This window comes from Leucoraja erinacea, chromosome 5, assembly GCF_028641065.1.
Source record: "Leucoraja erinacea ecotype New England chromosome 5, Leri_hhj_1, whole genome shotgun sequence".
Lineage (NCBI taxonomy): Eukaryota > Metazoa > Chordata > Chondrichthyes > Rajiformes > Rajidae > Leucoraja > Leucoraja erinaceus.
The window spans coordinates 53,033,520-53,052,106 of NC_073381.1; the positions used below are offsets into that span (position 1 = coordinate 53,033,520).

At 43.5% G+C, this 18,587-nt stretch overlaps 1 protein-coding gene across 1 annotated transcript in view; it reads right to left on the reverse strand.

Moving 5' to 3' along the window:
• Positions 1-18,587, reverse strand: part of LOC129697658 (uncharacterized) — a 141,216-nt gene that overhangs the window by 58,584 nt on the left and 64,045 nt on the right. Inside the window, exon 8 of the mRNA XM_055636369.1 lies at positions 13,216-13,363. Coding sequence (XP_055492344.1) covers positions 13,216-13,363 — 148 coding nt within the window. The remainder of the gene's footprint in view (positions 1-13,215; positions 13,364-18,587) is intronic.

An 18,587-nucleotide genomic window follows, 5' to 3' on the forward strand; every position in this document is an offset into this window, starting at 1 on the left:
CACCATCTCACTGTAACATGCAGCGCCAATAGAGACTCCAATATGATTGAATGTGACATTAATCTTGAGAAGAGAAAATCACGTACCAAAGTTTTATTGCAGTAAACTAGCATGGATTAATGAAAACAAATAGACAGACGAGGAAGTATTCAAACAGGTTTATGCTACAATTAAAAGCTAATACATAGCTCTAACAGCCAGAGACTTATCTTGTCTAGTTAGATATATTACTTAGTATATTAAAACTAACAACAGAACATATTCAAAGAAATGATGTCCCCGGGTTATTCACCCAATCTCCCCCCACGGGTTATTCACACCCCCGCTGCCTCATAAAGGCAGCCACCCCCCCCTCCCTCTCTACCCCCCCCCTCCTCATCTACCCCCTCCCTTCTCTACCCCCTCCCTCTCTACCCCCCTCCCTTCTCTACCCCCTCCCTCTCTACCCCCTCCCTCCCCCCCCAGGTTTTCATTCACCCCCCCCCACCACAAAAAAAGGCAGCCAACACCCCCCCTCCCTCTCTACCCCCTTCCCCTTCCCCTCCCTCCCTCTCCCTCTACTTACTCCCCCTCCCCCTCCCCCCCTCTACCCCCTCCGCCCCCCCCATCCTCCCTGCACACCTATCCTCCCTCCCCTCTCCCACCCACTCTACCCCCCCCTCCCCACTCTGCCCCCCCCCTCTCCACCACCACTCCATCTCTACTCCCTCACCCTCCCTCTCTTGACACGCCTGTGCAGTTGGGGGCTATGCGTGAGTGGATAGGGCGGGGGATGGGGGGAAAAAGGAGCGAATGAATAATATTAATATAAAATCATGGGTGGGGGGGGGGATTTAGTGTGTGTGTGTGACGCCGCAGGCCCCCCCCCCCCCCCCCCCCCCACCCACCCCCACAACCGTGTGTTGAGGGGACGAGACCCGACGGGTCCCATCTGGTCTAGTAGAATATTAAAACTAGCAACAGAACATATTCAAATAAATGACATGGTAATGGTCACTAAGACCAAATTATGGATGAATTAAATTAGTAATATTTATTTTGCCATAGAGTGAGAACTGAACATCACTGGTACAAGGAAGCCTTAAAATAGATTCAATACAAAATAATAAGTCTTCAGGTAAACATTACTTCAGAATCTGATGATTCAAACTCCAGGATTTTAAAGAAAATTGGTAAATTGAAGATGTATTACCAATTGCTCATACAGCCTAGTTTTCTATGAAGTTACCAGGAAGACCTCTTTCGAGTAATACAACATGAGTGTAATTCATAAATACCTATGCTCTTGGGAAACATGTAGTGCAGATGAATCCCTGTGTTCACTCTGCCTTGCTCCCATGGACCAAAGGAAAAATAGGTTATTTTAGTTTAATTTAGAGATGCAGCGTATCTGGATCTGGAGATACAGGACCTTTAAGCTCACCGGGTCCGCGCCGAACAGCGATCCTCGCGCATTAACGCTATCCTATACCCACTAGGGGCCTTTTTTTTTACATTTACCAAGCCAATTAACCTACGAACCTGTACGTCTTTGGAGTGTGAGAGGAAACAGAAGATCTCGGAGAAAAACCACGCAGGTCATGGGGAGAACGTACAAACTCCATACAGGCAGCACCTGTAGTCAGGATCGAACCCGGGTCTTTGACGCTGATTTGCTGTAAGGCAGCAATTCTGCCGCTGCGCCAGCGTGCCGCCTGTTAAGTCTTCTCTAATAGAGTATAATGTTTGTATTATCTCTAATGCAATAGTGAGCTGCAAACCTTGAAAGATCGGAACGAGATCAGCAGGAACAGCCTGGAATGTTTCAGATGCCTGGTGACCAGAAGGCACATACGAGAGGTGTGCATCTGATGTTGAGGGATCACAAATCTTACAAGAGTTTGGATGTTGTCCCTTTAAGTCGCACCATTACAATGAAAGAATAGTTAGTGAACACGCAAAATGTTTTATATTCCGACCAGTGAGTTGAAAACCACACTGGAGTTGTCAGGAGCGTTTTATTGTCATATGTCCTAAAACAGAACATTGAAATTCTTATTTACAGCAGCACAACAAATATGTCTAAACATAGTACTCTGTAAACAGCATAATAAAGAAGAAAGAGAAGTTCAGTATGTAAAGAAATAATAGTACAAAAATAATGCCCCCCCCCCCCAGATCTATGTAGTTTGGAAAATATTTGGCCGTTGTGGAGTTCTGTATTCTGTATCCTTTTCACATGGAGGGTGGTGGGAATATGGAACGAGCTGCCAGAGAAGGTAGCTGAGGCAAGTATTATAACAAAATTTAAAAGACATTCGGACAGGTACATGAATAGAAAATGTTTAGAGGAATTGGGGCCAATTGTGGTCAGTGGGACTAGCGTAGATGAGGAATCTTGGTTGGCATGGCCAAGTTAGGCCGAAGGGCCAGCTTTTGTGCTGAATGACTCTATGACTTTCTTCCTGTCAACCATGTGACCATTTCCCCTCAGTCAGCTCACCATAAAATAACAGTTAGCTATTCTGTTAACAGATAATCCTCTGACAAGTCCTGCCCAGCTGATCTGCGATTCTTTTAAGACAGGTATGGATGCTTGGAAGGATTGTTTCAGCTAGAATCTGTGACTCAGAAATCTTGTCTTCCCATTTGATGTGAAATATTCTGCTTGGACTGGTTACATGGAATTGGTTAAGCTATCTGGCATGTTTATTGTACAGTGTCCACATCTTCCCAGTGTAGAGTACGGTGGGTAAGGCAAGAACATGATATACCTTCAGTTTGATCGTCAAGCTAATTCTTCTTCATTCCACATTTTACTTTTCAGTCTTCCAAAAGCAGAGCTGACAAACCTTTGCTATTTAGTTTCTTACATGATCATAATTGTTGGTTGATCTTGAGTGGGTGCTGCCAAGGTATATGAACGTCCACTAATGAAAGCCTCTGACCAGTTCACAAGGATGTTTTATTCTGTATGGGCAGCCTCTAATTCATACTACATTCATACATAATGTTCCAGCCTCCAATCCCCCTACACATCCATTCACAGCGTCCCACCATCCAAACTCATCTGCAGCCATCAACAGTGTTCCAGACTCTAGTCCAATCACAACGACCCAGCTTCCAATCCCAACACAAACATCCACAAAGTGCTAACCTTCAATCCCTATGTACTCCATCCACGATATTCAATTCTTACCACACGCAACCATTTTGCAGAATTCAATCAATGTAACCTGCAGGCATTACAGGAATTAAAATCCCCTGAACTCCTGTGGCTAAGTCTTGGTAGAGGTTTGATCCAGTGTGCCAGTGACCAAAATAGTCATCTGTGCCCTACCTCTTTGCCACTCGGCATCTGTTGAAAAGACTATCTTATACTTGGAATTAGAACTTCCCTCTGGCCCCACATCTTCCCCGTGGCTGGTGAGTTCAGCTGCTGTAAAATTCCTGTGAAAGTTATGTTATCGAGATGAAAGAATGTTGGTCTAACTCACCTGCATAACTTTCTTTTCCCATTAAATTGAAAACAAAATTGATTCAGAAATGACCTGTTCCTTATTATTTTTTAATTAGGTTTTCCAACCAAATAAATACATAGGTCACATACTATTGATCCAGACCAACCATGCCTGGAAAGGCCAAAAATGTAATTGAATCGCACTACAAAGCCACACACCCATGTCTTAGGAATGCCTTCAAGCATCCATCGGGATTGAGGATGTTTTGCAAATACTCTGTTTGTGTTGGTTTCTAAATGGCTGATGAAACACTTGTGCGAACAGCAAACTCTTCCACAGATGGGGCAAGAGATAGTAGGCGTGGCAGGCATTGAGATAGTATGCGAGGTGGTGAGTATGTTCCTCTTCCAGTTTTCTCCTCCAGAATGTGTATTCACTGTCTGTTCAGTAAAGTCACCATCTCATGCCTACTTAGTCACAGCGAACAAGTTCATAAGCTATGATTCAGGTCCATGGCTAACTTACTAGGATCAAAACTTCATATTATTGAGCGGAAGTTACTGTTGTGCACCAGCTACCCTACATGCTTCACGAGGCAAGGTTTTGATCCAGCGGCAAAAGGAACCAAGATGCCTGGTGGCCAAGGTCTGCTGCATGGAGGTGGGCGTGCACACGCATGCTGCTCATCATACATGCTTGCCCACAGGCATATACGCATATGGTTTACTATCGTGGTGGTGGAAGAAAGCACCATGTGTGTTGACAAGGTACTACATGCAATTGATGTACATATTGAGCTCCTGGAAGGGCCAACTGAAGCTTCGCAGTGTAAGGGCTGCAGCTGCAGTTGTGTGAGTAATCTAAGTGAAAGAGCTGAAGGTACTTCACACTGTTGATACCCTCGCCCTCACAGAGCTACTCAGCCCGTTGAAAATAACTCTATTCCTGCCAACTCTTGATTGCGATTTCAGATGCCCTAAACCCCAGGTGCAAAGGTTTATTTCTCAAACTCATCCACAAGGTTAAAGTCATAATCTGTGGATCAGGAAGATTGCTCCCTGACCTCCACCGGAGACATTCACCATTACCAGGAATAAACCAGCAGCTGCAATACTTCTAACAGTGTGGTGACAAATAGAGTATCCTTTACAGCTGGAGCCCTGAGGTGTTTCTGGTTTTGCAAGGTGCTGGCAGGTGCACTTAATATAACGGAAAATAATAAAACTGATGCTGGAATTTGAAAATAAAAAACAGAAATGCTCGAAGAACATAAGTAGTCAAATAACCTGTGGAAAGAGTAATTAATTAATGTTTTGAGTCTGTTCTGAGGGTAGGTCGCTACTAATGTCTCCTTCCACAGATGCTGCTTTACTGGCTGATTTCTCCCAGCATTTCTATTTCCAGTGCGCTAATCAATGACTAATAATTGGGACATTAGTTGTTTTATGTTTAAACAAGTATAATAAGTCCTGGCAGTACAAATGTATATGCACTATGATTCAAAACCAGGTTGCAAAAGCATGAAAATATGCTGGTTAATGTAATGTCTTGTCACTGGTGTCTTGTAACATTGTGCCAGCAGGTGGAGTCAGCAACCTTTATAACCCTCCTATAAAGTAGCAACACGTCATTTGTTTTCTCTTTAATAATGAATTTTGATGGGGACGGCCAAAGTGAAGAAGTGAAAATGAAGCAACTCTCAGGTGATGTGGTCAGTGACATCAAGGTTATGTTTTTAGAAACTTGTAAACTCAAGTTGCCAACTCTGGTTGGGTCTGGAAAGCATTGCTGGTTAGATTCCCTGCCATTGGCTGCTCAACATGACAATCTGCAAGATAGATTGCGCTCAGAATACTCTGAACTTCATGGATTTATAAGTATCAGGTCAACATTGCATAATCTCTGCAAAAATAAACTATTGGAGGAACTTGGTGGGTCACGCAGCATCCGTGGAGGGAAATGGACAGACAAAGTTGCTGCCTTACTTGCTGAGTATATATACTGTGACAGTTTGGGCTTTTTTCCCCCTCAAGACTCCAGCAACTGCAGATTCTTTTGTCTGCAAAATCTCTGTCATTTGATACGAGTCCAGCAAGAGCAAAACAGGAAAAGAAAATAACCTTTGTACTTGTTTAATTCCCCTTGGATTAATCACGGAAGGGTAGAGTGTAATCTTGAAATGCAGAGCAAAACGTCTATCAGCAAATCAGAATCGTATTACAATGGAATTGGATAACGAGATCTGTAAATCCCAGTTTGAATATTAAGGTTGACTTTGATTTCAAATACGACTGCATGCACTAAACCTAAAATATGTGGGGCAGCTCCATAAAATGTGCATTCAATTTACTTCTAGGGAATATTTGATCCCGATTTTACTTCAAACCCATACTGCTTAATGTTTAAGAGGGAACTGCAGATGCTGGAGAATCGAAGGTTACACAGAAAAGCTGGAGAAAAACTCAGCGGGTGCAGCAGCATCTATGGAGCGAAGGAAAAATAGGCAACGTTTCGGGCCGAAACCCTTCTTCAGACTGATCGGGGGTGGTGGGGTGGGTCGGGACAAGAAAGGGAAAAGGAGGAGTAGCCAGAAGGCTGGAGGGTGGGAGGAGATAGTAGGGGAGCTGAGGAAGGGGAGGAGACAGCAAGGACTAACAGAATTGGGAGAATTCGATGTTCATGCCCTGGGGGTGTAGACTCCCCAAACGGAATATGAGGTGCTGTTCCTCCAATTTCCGGTGCTGCTCGCTGTGGCCATGGAGGAGACCCAGGACAGAGAGGTCGGAGGCGGAGTGGGAGGGGGAGTTGAAGTGCTGAGCCACCGGGAGCTCAGCTTGGTTATTGCGGACCGAGCGGAGGTGTTCGGCGAAACGATCGCCCAACCTCCGCTTGGTCTCACCGATATAGATCTGCTGGCATCTAGAGCAGCGGACGCAATAGATGAGGTTGGAAGAGATGCAGGTAAACCTCTGTCGCACCTGGAACGACTGCTTGGGTCCTTGAACGGAGTCGAGGGGGGAGGCAAAGGGACAAGTGTTGCATCTCCTGCAATAACCAAGCTGACCTCCCGGTGGCTCAGCACTTCAACTCCCCCTCCCACTCCGCCTCCGACCTCTCTGTCCTGGGTCTCCTCCATGGCCACAGCGAGCAGCACCGGAAATTGGAGGAACAGCACCTCATATTCCGTTTGGGGAGTCTACACCCCCGGGGCATGAACATCGAATTCTCCCAATTCTGTTAGTCCTTGCTGTCTCCTCCCCTTCCTCAGCTCCCCTACTATCTCCTCCCACCCTCCAGCCTTCTGGCTACTCCTCCTTTTCCCTTTCTTGTCCCGACCCACCCCCACCCCCGATCAGTCTGAAGAAGGGTTTCGGCCCGAAACGTTGCCTATTTCCTTCGCTCCATAGATGCTGCTGCACCCGCTGAGTTTCTCCAGCTTTTCTGTGTAACCATACTGCTTAATGTTCTGAAGGCAAACACGAAAGGCATATAATACTACCTTGCTTGCAATAATTATTTTACTCGATACTTGCCTTCCACGGCATTTAAAATTTTCTGCTCTCTTCTCTGTTTAAATTACTGGAATGGCTCCACGGGTAATGGCAGCCTTTATAAATCAAACAACTGACCCTTTTTCATGCTTACTCTAGTCAGAGTTGTTAGTAGCAGAAAATACTGCAAGTTCAACCCTGCTATTACTGGCTAACCACACACAGGTGTCTCTGCACAAATCTATAGTTAATGGAATGTGGAAACTACATCAGTTTGCATTTACCCAAGTTAAATTCCATCTGCCATTCTCTTGCACACTTTCCTAGCTGATCTAAATGTTATAACCTTGGACACCTTCTTCACTATCCACCACACTACCAATCATAGTGTTATCTGTAAATTTGCTAATCATGCCACCCACAATCTCATCCATATCATTCAATATGGCAAATCATTCATATTGGCAAACAACAGAGGACCCAGCACCAATCTCCTGCTCCAAACGTCACATAACGGTTCTTAACCATTGTAGTTTCTGATCCATTTTCTGTAAATAACCTACTATAACATAGTTTATCAAAGTTTATGATCAAGAAATTATGGCTCTGTTCACTTCAAAAACCACTCGGCTCTAATTTTGCCTTTCCTGCTCTCTTAATACTTAATACTGTGGTGCTTCTGTTATACCAGTGTCTGACAGTGATACCTTCAATAACCACAGTATGCACCAAGGGCATCATTGCATATCTGCCACCAAATATGATCCACTCAAGCAAACTTGAAGATTTCAAAAAAGGCCACACTGGTAGGTTACATGCGTGCACTAGTTAGCTGCAAATACATAAATCACAAATGAACATAAAGTTACATTTCTCTTCACTCACAAAAAGACACTCCAAGTATTCATACTTGGTTTGATCAATTATGCGACAAATTAAAAAATGAACAAAACATCTTGTAGACTAATTGGACATGCATGTTGGAGTTAATTTTCTAACTTCACACAGGAAGCTTCACCAACATGTGCAGTCAGTGCACAAAATCCACATGCTTCACAATGTATCACCGACGCAGTACGACCTCCTGTAACCACTGTCTCGGACTGAATGAACTGTTTACCGCCTGGCTATAAAGGGCAATTGCTTCCATCTCAGCGATCCCTGCCACCTTCTCATCCACAGCCTTTTTGCTGCATAAATCCTCATGTATTTCAATAACTTCTGATTCTCGTTAAGCAAATTGCTCTTGTAATATACTTCATTACCCAGTAACTAGCCCTATTTGCTCCTCCAAAGTTAACAACTTTAGCTGACATCTATTCTCTCTAGCTTTCCAATACGTTAAATGTAAAATGTTGTCTTAATCTCTAATATGTTTTAACCCTCCCTCATTGTTACTTCTTCCCAAACTCTAAACTCAATACATCATCCAAAATTGGTTCATGGATTTCATCCCCATCATCCTTGGCACAACCATCAGCAGATGTACTTTAAGATATAGAGACTCCATAATCTCCACAAGCCTTTTCATACTTGCCTCTGAATCACCTAATTTTGTTCATAAATAATCTTTCTTAGATTTTATGGTATTTGTGTAAGGCATTGATTCGTTCATAAGTTGGGTGAACAAGAATGTTTCAGTCAGAGATAAACTATTCCTGTCCGCTCATTTTCCTCTCTGGTACACTACAGTCATGAATTTATTACAGCAGCCTGCCAAACTTTGCTCTCCCATCTTTCCACAAGGGACCACTGTGTAGTACAAAGAAACAACTGCAGTGGTACTAAGTTGTGCACTGCCAAATGGATTAATTGCCAGAAATAACGCAACTTCCTGCTTGGTTCATGGGATAGCTGAGCTTGAATACGGTTGTTTGTGAATCAAATACTATCCTTTCAGCTCAAATTCTTCAGAATGAATACATACTATTAATTGTACAATGTATGCCTAATATTTTCAATAAATCATTGTGATATACAATAAATACATGTACAATGGAAACTGTTACCCTTTCTTTACACTTGTATAATGAATTAACAGCAAGATAATGAGAAAATTAAACATAATTCAGATACCTTAACTGTACTTTAAAGCACCTGCTATTAAATTTTAAAAAATCTGGGCTTAAATTACAGGCATTTTCCCAGGAGCATTAATATATTTGGGACAGAATTAATATATCTTAGAACAACCAGTGAATGCCACAAAGCACACACTTTCAAGTAACACACACTTCAGTTGAAATTGGAGTTTCAACCTGGAAGAGAACAACCACCTTTCAATAGACAATAGACATAGTAGGGCTCGAAATTAGAGGTTGCCCGGGTGCCATTGACCACTCAAAGTGCAGCCGGGCAACCAAAATGCCGACTCACTTTGCCCGTCTTGGCAATCAAATACTGGTTTATACCGATACACAAAAAACTGGAGTAACTCCGCGGGTCAGGCAGCAACTCTGGAGAAAAAAGGAACGTGACGTTTCGTGTCGGGCGGCGGCTGTATTCGTCTTGTATCTTTGATTGTGGGGCAAAGACACTAGGTGCGTGGTGGCGAAGGGTCGAAGCGAATGACCGGCTCCGAACAGCGGCAACAGCGGCAGCGATAGCGGCTACACCGCCTCCTTCTCCCGCACCCCGCCCGGCGAAAGGAACCTCCCTCTCTCCCTCCTCCTGGCCTCGGCGTGCGGGAGGGGTTGTGAAAATTCCATTGGCGGATTTGCAAGCAGTGGCGGATATCAGGGCGATAGCGGCCAAAGATCTTATAGCGGAGCTCTATAAGATCTTTGATAGCGACCGCAAATCCGCCAACGGTGCTTTCACAATGCCGCGGCCGGGAGGAGAGGGAGGGAGAAGCGGAGGCCTCCTTCCGCCGTCTGAAGCAGCTGCATGACAGATCCTAAAGCTAGAGGATCTTTGAGCTGCACCGCTCAGCCCCGCACCTTCCTGTCGGCTGGCGGAGGAGGGAGGCGGAGGAGGGAGGCGGCGGCACTTTGGCGTTGGACAGGGACGGCCAAGGCAGCGGGGCGATGTTGTCCCAGGAGCGCTGACCTTCCTTCCTCCCCACCTCCTCTAACCCCCCCCCCCCCAATCTATTCATCACCCTACCCACCTCGCATTGATTCTCCTGCCACCCTCCCTCCCCCATCCATCCTACACTGGTCCCCCAATTCATCCTGTACTGACCCCCCTTCCCATCCATCCTGCACTTCCCCCCCCCCCCCCCCCATTCATACTGCACTGATCCGCCCATTCATCCCATACTGACCCACCCTCCATTTACCCTGCACCTATCCATCCATCCATCCTGTAGTGATCTCCCCATTCATCTTTTACTGATCCCCCATTCATCCTGTACTGATCCCCCACATACATCCTGTATCCCCTCATTCATCCCACACAGACCCTCCGATCTGCATCCCGTACTAACCCTCCCTATTCATCCTGCACTGATCCCCTCATGCATCCTGTACTGATCCCCTCATTCATCCTGTAGTGATTACCCATTCATCCTGCACAGACCCTCCGATCCAGTCCTGACCCCCCCCCCCCCCAATTCATCCTGTACTGATCCCCCCCATTCATCTTGTGCTGACCCCCCCATTCAAGATGAATGAGAGGAACAGTTTGAAGAAGGGTCTCGACCCGAAATGTTGCACATTTCCTTAGCTCCATAGATGCTGCTCACCCGCTGAATTTCTCCAGCATTTTTGTCTACCCCCATTCATCCTGTACTGATCCCCCCCCCCCATCCCCCCCATCCCCCCCGCCATCTATCCACCCCGCACTGATTCACACACCCCCAATTCCCAATGTTATTATTTGTTTTGATACCTTTAAACATATTACCAAAATAACATTTGCTGCAGTTATGTCCTTTGGCCATCTCTTGTCAGTTAATGTAATGTCAGATAGGTAGTCGGTTTTAACAGCTATTATCATAAAATGCCTTTAGAAATTTCCTTGCAACCTGGATATTTTGTTGTGGATAAATTATGTGGGAAGCGAAAGTGTTTCTGTGCCAATAGCAATTACGACCCATACTATGGCCATATTATGGTAATTTTTGGTCCTTCACAGAAAGCATGTTTGCATCAATTGCAATATGTAAAAGGAGTTGAGATATTATATTATAATTTTGCTGCATGTCATTGCGGTGTATATAATGTCTTGATTGGTGAATATGTTTAGTTTGTGACTTTATTTGAAGCAGAAATAACATGTTAATGTAGACAAAAGTGCTGGAGAAACTCAGCGGATGCGGCAGCATCTATGGAGCGAAGGAAATGGGCAACGTTTCGGGCCGGCCCTTCTTCAGACTGATGGGTTTCTCGGAGGCAGAGAATTCCACAGACTCACCACTCTCTGTGAGAAAAAGTGTTTCCTCGTCTCCGTTCTAAATGGCTTATTCTTTATTCTTAAACTGTGGCCCCTGGTTCTGGACTCCCCCAACATCGGGAACATGTTTCCTGCCTCTAGCGTGTCCAAGCCCTTAACAATCTTATTTGTTTCAATGAGATCCCCTCTCATCCTTCTAAACCCCAGAGTGTACAAGCCCAGCTGTTCCATTCTCTCAGCATATGACAGTCCCGCCATCCCGGGAATTAACCTTGTAAACCTACGCTACACTCCCTCAATAGCAAGAATGTCCTTCCTCAAATTAGGGGACCAAAACTGCACACAATACTCCAGGTGTGGTCTCACTAGGGCTCAGTACAACTGCAGAAGGACCTCTTTGCCCCTATATTCGATTCCTCTTGTTATAAACGCCAACATGCCATTCGCTTTCTTCACTGCCTGCTGTACCTGCATGCTTACTTTCATAGACTGATGTACAAGGACCCCCAGATCCCGTTGTACTTCCCCTTTTCCCAACTTGAAGCCATTTAGATAGTAATCTGCTTCCTGTTTTTGCTACCAGGACGTTTTGTTTCGTACAGCAAATCTCTGCAAATAGCACTCAAATCAAGAACCAGCTCTCCTGCTTCAGCTATTGGTAAAAGGATAAATGTGGGTCAGCATTTTTGCATGGAATCTTTTGCTTGGTTTTAAGATAAGCTTAATTTAATGTTTCCTCTAAAAGATAGTGCGCGAGGACAATTCCAAAACTGTTCCACTTTTTCAAATAAAAGACACAAAGTGCTGGTCTAACTCAGCGGGTCAGGCAGCATGTCTGGAGGACATGGACAGGTGACACGGGATCTTCTCCAGTTTTTGCTCTGATATTCATATATTTAATCCTACTCTGAGCATTATTTGCTGGCACATATGTGTTTTTAGTTTTTATAGTTTATACAGCGTGGAAACAGGCCATTTGGCTCTCTGAGTCTGCAGCGACCAATGATCCTCGTGCACTAGCACAAGCCTACAGGGACAAGTTAAACATTTTACCTAGCCAATTAGCCACAAACCTACAGTGCCCTCCATAATGTTTGGGACAAAGACCCATCATTTATTTATTTGCCTCTGTACTCCACAATTTGAGATTTGTAATAGAAAAAAATCACGCGGTTAAAATGCACATTGTCATATTTTATTAGAGGATGTTTTTATACATTTTGGTTTCACTATATAGAAATTTCAGCTGTGTTTATACATAGTCCCCCCATTTCAGGGCACCATAATGTTTGGGACACGTGGCTTCACAGGCATTTGTAATTGCTCAGGTGTGTTTAATTGGCTCCTTAATGCAGGTATAAGAGAGCCCCCAGCTAGTCTTTCCTCCTGTCTTTCCATCACCTTTGGAAATCTTTGGCACCACACAGCACCTCCCAGCTCCACACAGCGGCTTCCCCGACTCCACACAGCGGCTTCCCCCGACTCCACACAGCGGCTTCCCCGACTCCACACAGCGGCTTCCCCGACTCCACTCTTGCGGACTCAATCAGCATGGTTTGTGGACTCAGCCCGCCTCCAGGGATTTATTCTCCTCGCCCCGGTGATTGACAGTGGGTGCCGGAAGGGGCTTTACCTTCATGGTGACTAACAGGCGAGAAGACCAATCTGTTGATCTCACAATTTATTAAACCTTTTGTAATACTCCACCGATCGGAACAAAACTCTGTGCGCTTGGAGCAGAGGAGAACGGTGAGTAGGGTGGCGAAAAAACCTAGCAATACAGGGATTTTGCGTTTTTGCGCAAATTTAAAAAAAACGCAAACCGGAAGAGGACAAGAGTTTTAGTAATAATATAGATAGATTGGCCATTGGCACAAGGCAGAGGAGATCCCCTGGTAAAAAGCAAATACATTTGTAGCTCCAAGTTAACTGAATACAAACACACTTACCCACAGCAAGTGAGGTCTCGCAGTGATAGTAGCCATTTGGTTGCTTTTTCTTTAACATGGAGCAAAGATGTAGGCAAGTCACAACCTCATCACCAAAATAATGATTTTTTAGATTTTTATATAGTTCTGAAGAAATCTTCTTAATTCCCTGCAGATGATAAACAAAGAAACTGTGGTTATTATTCAGGAACATGTCGCTGACCATTTTGAGTAAGGGAGCATTAATTTTGATGTTCTGTGTCCCGAAAATTAATAAAAACTCTGTCAACATAACTTTGAATGAAAACCAGGAGTATTTTTGTTTAAGTAGTTTTTAATTTACAGTGATTCAAGATCAAATATACAGTGCCCTCCACAATGTTTGGGACAAAGACCCATCATTTATTCATTTGCCTCTGTACTCCACAATTTGAGATTTGTAATAGAAAAAAAAATGCATGTGATTAAAGTGCACATTGTCAGATTTTATTAAAGGGTATTTTTACACATTTTGGTTTCACCATGTAGAAATGACAGCAGTGTTTATACATAGCCCCCCCCCCGGGTGTGCTCAGGTGTATTTAAATGCCTCCTTAATGTAAGTACAAGATAGCTAGTCTCAGCACCTAGTCTTTCCTCCAGTCTTTCCATCACCTTTGGAAACTTTTATTGCTGTTTATCAACATGAGGACTAAAGTTGGCCCAATGAAAATGAAAGAAGTCATTGTGAGACTGAGAAACAAGAATAGAACTGTTAGAGACATCAGCCGAACCTTAGGCTTACCAAAATCAACCGTTGGGAACATCATTAAGAAGAAAGAAAGCTTACCAATCGCAAAGGGACTGGCAGGCCAAGGAAGCTGATGACTGAAGAATTCTCTCTAATAAAGAAAAATCCCCAAACACCTGTCCGACAGATCAGAAATACTCTTTAGGAGTCAGGTGTGGATTTGTTAATGACCACTGTCCGCAGAAGACTTCATGAACAGAAATACAGAGGCTACACCGCAAGATGCAAACCACTTGCAGTTAGCTGCAAAAATAGGATAGTTGGGTTAGTTTGCCAAGAAGTACTTAAAAGAGCATTCACAGTTCGGGAAAAAGGTCCTGTGGACAGATGAGACGAAGATTAACATATCAGAGGTAGACAAAAATGCTGGAGAAACTCAGCGGGTGAGGCAGCATCTATGGAGCAAAGGAATAGACGACGTTTCGGGTCGAGACCCTTCTTCAGACTGATGTCGGGGGGGGGGGGGGGGGGGGGGGGGGGGGGGGGGGAAAAAGGAAAAAGTGGCGGAGACCATAGGCCTCGAACAAGGATTGTTCGACGTACCCTACAAAGAGGCAGGCATAGCTGGGGCCCATGCATGTGCCCATAGCTTTGGATTTGGAGGAAATGGGAGGAGTCAAAGGAAAAGTTGTTGACGGTAAGGACCAGGCGGAGAGCATTAGGCGGAGAGCATTAGTAGACGGGGATTGGTTGGTTCTGCGGTTGAGGAAGAAACAGAGGGCTTTATGACCCTCCTGGTGGGGGATGCAGGTGTAGAGTGTAGGTATAGAGTCATTTATATCAGAGTGATGGCGAGAGCAAAGTGTGGAGGAGAGAAGGAAATGCCCAAGATCCACTGCATACCACATCATCTGTGAAATACAATGGTGAGGTATTATGGCCTGGGCATGTATGGCTGCTGAAGGTACTGGCTCACTTATCTTCATTGGTGATACAACTGTTGATGGTAGTAGCATAATGAATTCTGAAGTGTATAGACACATCCTATCTGCTCAAGTTCAAACAAATGCCTCAAAACTCGTTGGCCGGCGGTTCATTCTACAGCAAGACAATGATGCTACACTTACTGCTAACGCAACAAAGGAGTTTTTCATAGCTAAAAATGGTCCATGCTTGTGTGTCCATCACCCGATCTGAACCCAATTGAGCATGCCTTTTCTATGCTGAAGAGAAAATTGAAGGGGACTATCCCCCAAAACAAGCATAAGCTAAAGATGGCTGCAATACAGGCCTGGCAGAGCATCACCAGAGAAGACACCCAGCAACTGGTGATGTCCATGAATCGCAGACTTCAAGCAGTCATTGCATGCAAAGGATATGCAACAAAATACTAAACATGACTACTTTCATTTACATGACATCGCTGTGTCCCAAACATTATAGTGCCCTGAAATGGGGGGACCATGTATAAACACTGCTGTAATTTCTAAATGGTGAAACCAAAATGTATAAAAATGGCCTTAATGTGCACTTGAACCACATGTGACTATTTCTATTCCAGATCTCAAATTGTGGAATACAGAGGCAAATAAAATGATGGGTCTTTGTCCCAAACATTATGGAGGCACTGTACACAATGTACGTTTGTTGACAAGGAGAGCAATACGTCTTCAACTAATCAGATTGTATAAAACTCTATCTCTGAGTCCAAATAGGGAAGTATAAAGCAGGACAAATAAATTATATTTAAATAACACACAGGATGAAAAAATTTTAATTTGACATTGCATGTGGAGTCAATGTGAAAGATAAAGGGATCAAATGGTGCATCTAAAAATATTTTTTTTTCAAAGTCTGCAACATACCTCTTCTGATTATCAAAATAAAAATAATTTGGAATTCTATGGGTGCACAAGAAGAGAATGGTGACTTGTCGCAATGACCACCATCTGCTCGCATTTACACCCACCTTAATCAAGTGCCTTAAGAGGTTGGTTATGGCGCAAAACATCTCTTGCCTCAGAATTGACCAGAGTTATGGGCTAAGCATAGGCAGCTGTATCTAGTGTAGATGGGGCATGTTGGTTGGACTGGGCAAGTGGGCCAAACTTTTTCCATGTTGTATGACCCTACGATTCTTGATTAGTGCAGGTTTCAGAGGTTATGGGGTGAAGGCAGGAGAATGGGGTTAAGAGAGATAGATAGATCAGCCAAGATTGAATTGCGGAGTGGGCTTGATGGGGCAAATGGCCTAATTCTAATCCTATTCCATATGACCTTATCACGTCATAGAGGCAGACAGTCAATTTATTGAAAAAATACCGTCCTTGCTGGCTCCTCAAAATCTTCTGGAAAGAGAAGTGAACCAAGATCAGCATTCTCCCCCAAACCAATGTTACCGGCACCAACACTGTTATGCAAGCCTTATTGCACCCATTTCCAACACCAGACTCCTGCAACAGATACTCTATTAAGAGCTCTGCCTTGGAAGGAAATTACTGGGTGGACAAAGGAAAAAAATTTAAGGTTGTGTTGAAAGTTTCCATGAAGAAATGCAGCATCTTCACCTACTCCTTTATGTGTTCAAAGTGAAGGACCCTTTGTAATGGTACTGAGAAATTAAAATCCATGTGTTTACAACAGAAGGAGTGCACCGTCTCATAAACTATCAATACCCCCATTCCATCGGGTACCTCTTGCACATCTGCCAAAAAGATTGCCCTTCCCACATTGGCCTTACGAGGCATCTCAGAATGCACAAGTAAAAGCAAGTCATCCTCGATCCTGAGCAATTGCCTTAGAAGAAGCGTTTAACATAGATGAAAGTATTACATATGATATTCACCATTGAAATATGCCATTTAGCCCAACTAATCTATGTTGATGTTTATACTTCTCTCGCCATCAGCTTTTCCTCATTTAATTCTAACAGCGTAACACCCTCGTGTTAGTACGCATGCACCAAGGATGGTGTGTATGTGAAATAAGTTGCCAAAGTGACTGAGGCACATACAGTAACAATATTTAAAAGGCATTTGGACAGTATATAGATAGGAAAGTTTTAGATAGGCATCTAGGTCAGCATGGATGAGTTGGGCCGAAGGGCCTGTTTCCTTACCGTATGATTCTTCTTTCATTTGTTTTGCCCAGCCTTTCCTTAAATGTATCTGTACTATTCATCTCAACTACCCTCATGGAAACACATTCCATATTCTCCCCATTCTTTTTATTGCATTTCTCATCCCCTGAGCTTCCCACTAAGGAAAGCATATTATATACCGGTGCATCTTATGACCACACAATTTTTCTCCATAACTGAGAGAGACAATAAGGATTTCTCGACACTATTCATTGGAACACCATGTCAAACTCAATAGAATGTGAGGATTTGTTTTCAACTAACACGGTCACGCTAACAAAAATGTCACATGCTGCTTCTTGTCATTTTACAATTCAACGTTGATGTATTCATTACGCTGCCAGACATGTCAAGCTAAGTTATCTGTTTCTGGGAGCAATGTTAGAATCTGGTTGACAGGTCGAGAACTGTTCAATGTTTAACAATGTTTTCAATATATTCCAGGAACTGAATATTTGTTTTTAATGTTATAATGTGGATGTCCAAATTGAAAGGGTGCAGAAGACAAATCTACAGGAATTTTAAGAAAACGGAATAAAAATAAAACATTTGCATGGTTATTGGGGAGAGGGTAAAGGAGATTATGTAGACTGCTCTTCCACAAAGCCAGAACAGACACATTTGATTTAAAGGTGGCATCATTTACTGTATAACTCTGAATTGTGAACATATTAATATTAGATCAATATTAAATATTAATATTGATCAACATCAATATTAAATAAATTAATTCAAATACATCAGATTTCGATCCTTAACAGCCTTGTATATTGCATTCGAGGGGTGGAGTATTGGTTGCCAGGGTGGTGAGGAGAGGGCGAATGGTTCATTGTATATTCCGGTTAAATCCCAGATGTGAAAAGGCAAAGAGGAATTTCAATTAATTCCATTCAGGTTATCACTAATGGACCCAACAAATGTGGCTTGCTGATAGAACCTGCTGGTTCTGAGAACAAATTAATAAAATCTAGGATATTTATTCCTTAACTCCAGGATCAACTTAGAGGTGTTTTCCTGAAGTTCTTCTTTCCGGGCTATGGGTCCCACTCCAAAGGGGTGGGATGACTCTCTGCCTTCAGCTTCTTGAGCTGGACAACTGGTATTATTGTGACAATGCAGGTCCACCGTCTTAGTTTGTTAAATACCCTGGGATTTGTGAGAGCATCGACAATAGCCCAAAGCAATTTTAAGCCAACAAATTTATTTTCATGAGAATCAGATCTTCATATAGATACATATAAAATCCACAGGCAACAGAATTCCACTCTCACTTCAATAATGCAAAGATAATTAATTCTGGTACCCTTGACACACAACTGATCTCACCACTGTATTTCAATCATATTTTGCGCAGGAGTGTGTTACTGTACGGAAACCTGACAACTAGTTCAATGTGAACTAGTGATCAATTTTAAGCTACAATTCAATGCTAATGCATACATTATGGTAGAAAAGGACAATGAAAGCTGCAGTAACTCAATGGGCCAGATAGCATCTCTGGAGAATAAGGACGTGAAGTTTTGT